This window comes from Physeter macrocephalus, chromosome 6, assembly GCF_002837175.3.
Source record: "Physeter macrocephalus isolate SW-GA chromosome 6, ASM283717v5, whole genome shotgun sequence".
NCBI classification, from domain to species: domain Eukaryota; kingdom Metazoa; phylum Chordata; class Mammalia; order Artiodactyla; family Physeteridae; genus Physeter; species Physeter macrocephalus.
Window position 1 is genome coordinate 85,896,254 of NC_041219.1, and position 8,411 is coordinate 85,904,664.

General features: G+C 38.3%; 1 protein-coding gene across 1 annotated transcript; it reads right to left on the reverse strand.

Moving 5' to 3' along the window:
• Positions 1–4,556: 4,556 nt before the first annotated feature.
• Positions 4,557–5,663, reverse strand: NEUROD4 (neuronal differentiation 4). The gene has a single exon (XM_007125697.2). The coding sequence runs from the start codon at positions 5,598–5,600 to the stop codon at positions 4,557–4,559; it is 1,044 nt and encodes a 347-aa protein (XP_007125759.2). The 5' UTR covers positions 5,601–5,663.
• Positions 5,664–8,411: the final 2,748 nt, after the last annotated feature.

Consider the following 8,411-nt stretch of genomic DNA (forward strand, 5'->3'; position numbering starts at 1 on the left):
TATGGACTCCCTAAATAAGCCTACTGCAGTCACCATCAGCACTCCCTAGTCATATTATTAGAGACAAAGAGAAAAGTCAGTGTGAGAGTAATCAAAGAATAATGAATAGTAACATGAATGGTAATAAATACCATTTATTAAATATGTGCTTTGGACATGTTATCTCAATTAATTCATCAGAATGACCCTATGAGGAAGTCATTGCTATTATTGCCCTTTTAAATTTGAGGGAACTGAGGGTTTTGCAAGGTAATCAATTTAATAAAGGTCATTCAACTAGTAAGTTACATAACTAAAATATCATTTATTAGATCCTAAAGCCAATGCTTGCAATTAATGCACCAAACTATACTCTGAAGTTAGATAGACAGAAAAAAATAATCTTGAAGATAGGCTGCTCCTATGTTGTAAAAGATTTTATTATTTTCATATCGATAATTCCCTGTTAAAACTTTCTTTCTAAAACTCTAAAGATACATAAGATGACAGCCATGAAATGGATTTAAGCCCTCAGAAAGATGGGCACTTTCAAGAAACAAAGCATTGATCTGTGAGCTAACCTATATCTACATAGACAACGTACAAGTGAAAGCTGAGCTTTTGTCAATGGAAAGAGAGTCTTTTCTCAGGTTCCATTTCAGACCTTGGGTATGGGCCAGCCTGGGTCACAGATACAACAGGGTGCCATATGTCATATGGACAATTTGAGGGGTGTCAAAAAGTACCTCCTCTTCCACCAGCTCTAGCCTTTTGTAGATATGACAACACTATGTACCTACCAGCCAAGCAGCCAAACAACCAAACCTTTTGGATAAATCATCTAGTTCAAATCCTGGCTCTACCACTCACTAGCAGTGTGAGCTTGAACAGGTTACTCTATGCCTTAGCTTCATAATTTGTAAAATGAGGATGATAATAGTGTCTCCCTTAGAGGGGTTGTTTTAGATTGAAGGAATACATGTAAATCACCTAGAAAAGTGACAGTACATAGTAAGCATTTCTAACAGCTAGATGTGATTGTGGCTGGTATCTGTCAGTTTATCTGTATTCCTCTAGAATATTCTTTGCTAAATGTTCTATTAATAAGCATCAAATGATGCATACATTATTATTCATTCAGTATTGCAAAAAATTGGAAAAACCCAAATTTTGTAATTTAATATCATACATAATTTTTTTTTTACTTAAAATGTTAACCAGCTATAACAAAGAATTAAGAAAGTTTGATGATATATGAAACTACTCAAACGTATGTGTTGAAATAAAGTATGCAGAACTGTGTTATATTATGCTACCAAAAACAGAAGAAAAAAGGAGAGGATAATCTAACTTCATATTTGTTCCTAATGTACCTAATATTCTCTTATATATGCATAAAAGATCTCTGGTAACTAGTAAACTAAAAATTAAAAAGTGGTTTCTAGTTGGGGAGTGGGTACTGGACAGATGGAGGATGGGGTGGGAGAATGACTTTCATTCTGTAATTTTTGTTTCTTAACTATTTTAAACAAATTCTCTCCCTTGATTAACCAGCAATATTTTATTAAAGTTTATTTTTATCATCATCATCATTATTATTTCTTTGTCATCAGCAGTTTATGCATGTAAAAAGGGACCCTGGAAAATTTTAACTGGAGAAATCTGAAGGAAAAAAATCATGAGACGGAGCTATTGCCAAAAAACACGCTTCAAAATTTTTTGAAGAGTTGGTAGGCCCACCTAAATTTTGGATAATAGTTCATCTTCCTGTGGTCCACCTCTCTGTAAGTCATCTAAGTCACCTGTTTGATGGCTTAGAATGCTCAAAGCCCTAGGTTTGTTTTTTTCTCAATTGCATGGTTGATTATGTGAGTAGCAGAGTGCATCTAGGCTTCTAGCTACTTGGTTTGGACCTTTCAAGTCTTCTGGCAAGATCAGTTGTAATATGGGATGTGTAAACCCTCCTGACAGGCCAGCCTGTACTCTGCTGCTGCTCACAGGATTTAGAGTCAAAGAAAATTAACAGGTGAGAGTGAAGAAAAACTTTGAAGACTGACAATGCAACACAATGTCTAAGAAGACCCACAGCTTTATTTCTGCTAGGAAAAGAGGAAAAACTTTTGTTTATAAAATGTTTAAGCAATTGCTTTGCATTGTCGGGTAAAGTCCCCAGAAGAAAAAGACGATCCGGGTTTGGAGAGTAGGTTCTTTCCAATTACACTGCATTTCCAAATTTTATTCAATTATAAAGTCTCTCTGAACAATCCCACACTGGTTCATGGGTACCGTACTCCCCAAAAGCATAAACAACAGATTCCCCCCAAATAACTGGCTCATCTTAGAGTGAAGGAAAAAAATCTAAAAATATTACCTTGCATAGCCATTCAAATTATTGCTGCATATATGAAATTATTACAGGTAACTCTGCACTAACTTCCTCCTTTGCCCTCACCCCAAAACTCAGGAATTTCTAGCAAAATTATGAGCTACTTTCCGAATGAAGTCTTAGGGTGGGTTTGCAAGCACATGTTTAGAACCCAAGGAATTTGCATGGAATGGAAAAATAAATTAAATAAATAATAACTAATAAATAATTCAGACAACATTCATTATCTACAAACTTAAATGCCACAAAATGCTAGCTTCAAGGATAGATCCCCCCATAGCCTCTCAGGAAGGTAAGTGCCAGTATAGACTCAGAAAGCACATAGGATGGCTTTATAAATCATTTTACTTGTCTATTCTCTCTATGGCAAATCGTGGTGAGGGGAACCACTTTGGTGGCTGATGGGGTTTAAGAGCTCTCTGCAAGGATACTTTCAAGTGGATTTACAAACCAAGGGTACAAAAACAGCAGGATTAGTGCTGTAAGCAAAACGGAAAGAAAATGACTTAGACTGTAAGGAGATAATAAGAGGGTAAAGAAAGTCAAGATACACAAATAGTTTGCCAGGTTTTAGGGGATAGCTAAGCTGTAGAAAATGCCATACTAATCTGCCTTATCAATGTTATTCATTGGCCCTATTTGTGTACCCTGCCTGCTTCCTAAACTTATCCTCTCTGGCAGTGGCAGGATGTGATCCACTATCATGTAAACCATTTAAGCTTTTGGTTTGCTTTAAATAATTGTCCTGGCAGATTGAACAGGACAGTGAAATTTCTCAGATCACATTTCTCTGGAAAAAAATAAACTTGACAAAATTACTGCTGATATAAAGGAAAGAAGAGTTACAAGAAGAAAAATAAACATCCTGCAAATCAGGATAAACAGTGATGAAGACATAAATTGGTAAAAGCATTCACTGACCTTGGATTTGATTTCTGCATCCCTAAGTCTGGTCACTTGAAATGTTATCTACAATATGTAATAACATATTTCAGAAGTGAGGAAGAGGTAACAATTAGTGGGAATGAGATAAAGAATTATATGTATGTTGGAAAAACTCAAGTTTGGTCAATAAATCGATTGGTGCTTGTGCTTCTAGAAAATATGTGTGGACAAAAGCTAGTGGTTTTAACTATTTTTTCCTTAACCAAATGAAATTCATCTTGCCAAAGAAAACCTAGTGGTTTTCCCATGGGCGGGTGTGAGCTGGAGAGAGTCCCCAAACGATGGTTAGGTAGTATCCACCAGCCATTTTATTGCTCTTGAATGTGGCCTGGGTTGTTTGCTGATTCCAATAGCAGTACCTGAGCTTCATCAGAATTTCCAGGGCCCTCAGGTCATGAAGGCCATGAAATGGTCTAGATGACTTCTCCAAGTCCCATTGGTTGTAGGAGTCTGAGGTTTCAGTGACTTGCTTGTCCCACCTCTAGTACTGAGAAAAGTGCTTTTGAAATGTCATCAAGAATCAAGTTGGTATGAGATCTCTATTATGGTTCTCAAATTACTATGGAAGATATGTTCAGCTTTCAGCCCAACAAGAAATAGAGCTAATCTCTTAAAGAACATTATTCACAGTGACAGCCAAGTTAGAATGTTAGCCTCTGGAAGCTATTTTTAGATAAATGCAAAGAAGTCCTATCATCAAGTCCCCGAGAGACACGCAACTGGTGCTCCTTTGGCAATTCCATTTGATCATTCCACGCACGGTGTCCATTTCCTATTACTCCTCAATCCTTCCACTTTCAAGAAGTTTATAGGAGTGATCACCAAAGTCACAGAATTTCAGAACTATGAAGGACTTTAGAAATTATCTAGACTTAGAACAATTGACTGATTTTACCAGTAAGTAAACAGAGGCCAGAAATGAAAAATTAACTGGCATAGATCATTCAGTGAGTTCTTGGCACCACTAAGATAGGATCCAGGGCTTCTGTTGTATTTTCACATGATTGTAAAGAGTCAGATAATTTCACTTTAAGACCCCAAATAAAGGAGTCAATACAATATGAGAAGTTGATGAGAAAAGAGAGACAGGTGTAGGAAGGTGTAAACAGACTGGGACTATTTTGTTTGATATGTTTGTTTGATATGTAGCTATAGGGTTCCATTAAGGTCACTGAGTCTTCAGCTCAACCACTTGAGTTATGGGAAATGTCTCCACATCTTCCTCTGAAATACTGGCCTGACTGCCCTAATCAGTGAAGATTGTATTGAGTTGGGCCCCAATGCCATGATGGGGGTACGAATCATAGGACATATCTATGGGAACATCATAGCGGGGGGTACCAGCCTGAAAGGGAGTTGAATGTACATGCCCTGAGCTTAGACTAGCAGAGGGGTAATGTGGCATGAAACTGTAGGATTTATCCAGGTCAGGGGAGGCATCTTGCTTCAAGGAGAAGTTCCCACTGATGCTCAGGGGTGGAGTAAGTGGGCCCTCATAAGGTGGTGTACTGCAGTCAGGTGGGTGGCTCCCAAAGGATGATTCTCCCAAACTCTTGAATACTGGGGGTTTGAGATTAATAAGATGTGTTTCCATATGGCCATAAGGAGGGCTGGGGAGCCCAGGAGACTGATAGTTGAAGTTGTGGACAGAGATGGCAGAGTCACAAATAGGAGATTTCTCCTCACACTTCTCCAGGAGGACAGACTGAGAGCCCAACTGGAGGCATCCAGCCACCAGGTTGCTTGTGGGCTGAGAGAGCCCTTTACAGAGCATCTCCACAAAGCCTTTCCCTTCAGGTGTCTGTCCAGTTTCTAGGACCTCAGACAACGCCCAAATATAGTTCCTGGCCAGTCTAAGAGTCTCTATCTTGGAGAGCTTTTGGGTCTTAGAGTAGCAAGGCATGACCCTCCTCAGGTTGTCCAGGGCATCGTTCAGGCCGTGCATCCGGGTCCGTTCCCTAGCATTAGCCTTGACTCTTCGAGCCCTGAATCTCTCAAGGCGAGCTTTCGTCATCTTCTTTTTCTTGGGACCTCTTCTCTTAGGCTTCTCCCCATCTTCTTCCTCCTCTTCTTCCTCCTCAATACTGTCATGCTCTTCAGCTAAGCTGCCAAGCATCCCATAAGCAGCTGGTCTTCTCTCCTCCTCCTTTATCTCATTCTGAGAAGCCGGACCTTTGTCCATCCAAGATGGTGTGTTGACCAACTCTGTCATCTCCTTGGGTTTCACATAAGTTTTTGCCATTTCCAGACTCTGGAAAAGGAAACAGCAATGGTTAGTGCCTGTGAACATCTGATTTGATTTAAAACTAAATTTTCTTTTTATGTCTTAGATGTAAAGCACAGAATTTGTATTGGAATTCAACTTATAATTATCTAGCCCAAGTTCTCCATTCTAAATAACTAATCTAAACTCAGATAAATGCCCAGGACACTCACTTAACTATAGCATTTATAAGAAAATCAACTATAGGAAAAGGAAATTGACTTGATTATTCATTGCAGAGTCAATACCCAACTCTTTTTATTCTCAGGTTCTTTATCTCATGGATATTTTATGCAAAAATAACTGATATACCACTCGAAACATGTTTTTCTTTCTTCCCAGAATTCAGATCATAAAAGGAAATAGCTAAGGTGAGCATATAAATTATTGTCCAAATAGAGAAACTTCTGAAAGGGAAAGAAGATGCTAAAGTAGTTACAATTAAATAATATGTAAATAATAATTCTAATATTGCAAAATTTTAAAAGAATATCAAACAATAACATGAGAAAACAGTTATATAACTATACCACAAAATAAATGAAAAACTGTAATGAGATCATTCAGACTTTGTACATGTTCTCCAAAGGACTACTCAATCTCTATTTAGAGACACGTATACATCTGACTCATAACATCCCTTGTTTCCTACTGACTGTGCTGGTACACAACATGATCATGAAATATTTCTCTCACCATCACCAGAAGAGCATTTTGTTTTTCAGAAAGCACCCTGTGGTCTGTCTAGTGTTAGTGGTGTTAGAGGTGTTAGTAACATGGTGTCTAGAAAGGATCAGGAAAAGAGAGGAGGTCACCACTGGTTATCTTTCAAATCCACGCATATGTTAAAAGTGAGAACTCTTCATTGAACACGCATCTCACACCCTCAGACAAGAATACAGCAGCAGCTCGAATTGCAAGCCAGAAGTCTGCCAAACCTATTTAAGATTATTTTAGTGCAACTATTATAAGATTTCATTAAAAATGGAAAATCTGGAACAGATTTTAAACTTCACAGAACATAGTGACTGCAAACATAGCGCAGACTATTTCAGACAAACATGCAAATAGTCTGACTAACTCACTTGCCTAACAGATACTGTTTAGTCAGAATTTTCTATGAAAAATCTGCAATTGTAAAACTTATTTGAAAACCAAAAGAGACTGGTGGTTTAGTCAATATTTTGCATTTAATTCTGGAAGAGCCTGAATTGTTTTGAGATTTGTTGAGAGATTCGTAGGTATACAATTTGCCAAATAAAAGTATCTAATAAACTCCATTGGGGCATCACAGTTCCATCAGCTAGTCTTCAAAATGTTAACTCCTCCATCACCTTTGTATATGAGAAAGGGGAGAGCATGATAAATGTTTTTTGATCCTTGAGGCTTGAGCCTCAAATCAATGAATGCAGGAATTAGCACATAGCTTTTAAAAATATAAATATATGATTTGACTTGTTTCTGGTAATCTGAGCTTGTTTTCCTTGTAACCTCATTTACCTCCTATAAATAATTAATGTGACTGCATTGCAAAAGCAGCCTAGGTTCATGTTAATCAGCACGGAAATCATGTCAGCTTGACTTACTCACTTAATAAGGCTTCCTGGGTAAGCAGCTTGATTGAAAACACACATTGGAACCTATTGGTCAACTGGCTAGCCAGGCCAAGTCAGAAAATCCCACTTTTAATATGGATGATGGAGCTTGTGTGCTGAGCTGCACTTCTAACGCAGGCAGATATCCAGAGGGAGGGTGAAAGACCTAATTAACTTTCTGTTAAAGTAACACAGACCTTTCAGAGGCAGGTGCACTCTGAGGCCAAAGAGGATGGAGTGGGCTTGGGAAACCTAATGTTCCACACGTCATTATAATAACATTTGTGTAGTCTTAGAGCAAAACTTTAAGGGAAAAGGGGATTATTATGCTCATTTTATAGTCGAGGTCACTGCAGGTCAGGTAAATTAAGTACTGGAAATGCTAAGACATACAGCAGGTAGAGCAGGACATAACACCAGTTCTTTTGATTCCAAATACTAGGTTTTATGCTTTTTTTCCTCCTTTTTATTTTCATCACAGCTATGGGGAAGAAAGAAAGGCACTTTGACTTCAGGAGATATGGATCAGTAGAGCAAGTCACCAGGAAACGATCCTCATCCAAAGGGAGGCTAGTTTAAGTGTTCTCTGCTTTTTAACTCTCATATTCCAGGATTCCTTCCTCTTTCAAATTGTTTTCTTGTGGCTTTCATTCATTTATTCCCCCCTCCTTTTATACTCTGTTTCCTTCTCCTTTGCCTCTTCCTTCTGTTTCTCTCATCTCCTCTTCATTGTCATCATTATCACTAGGTCATACGTACATGTGTGGAAAGGAGAGCAGGAGAGGAAAGGAGAGTAGCCTGAATTGCCCCTGAAACTGAATACCAACCTAGCCTCTGCATTTGAGCTTTTTTATCATCCCCACCTCCGTACCTCTGGACACTAGCCAAGCTCTGTCAATCCTCACATCTATCACAAAGTGAGATTAAGAGAACAGAGTAGACTACCCTTTGCCTTTAACGCAATGTGATGGTTTCTGTAAGAGTCAAAGAGCTGCTTTCAAATCAGATTTACAGCAGGTATAAAGGAAAAGAACCAAATGACTTTGGCTAAAACAATATAAAAGGCAACCAGTTTTCATCTTTGTTCTCTTACTAACCATGGAAAGGATGTAGATGGCTCCAGTTTAACTTTCCCTTTTCCCATAGGTACTGGTCCATTAGCTCTGAGGGAATCCCATGAATATGTAGTGTAGTTTCAAAAGCATGGAAGCTGGAATAATGCACATTCTAATCCCAATTCTTC

What these genes read in the sequence shown, in the direction of transcription:
- NEUROD4 (XM_007125697.2), bottom strand. Translation starts at nt 5,600, where the DNA reads ATGTTCACAGGCACTAACCATTGCTGTTTCCTTTTCCAGAGTCTGGAA.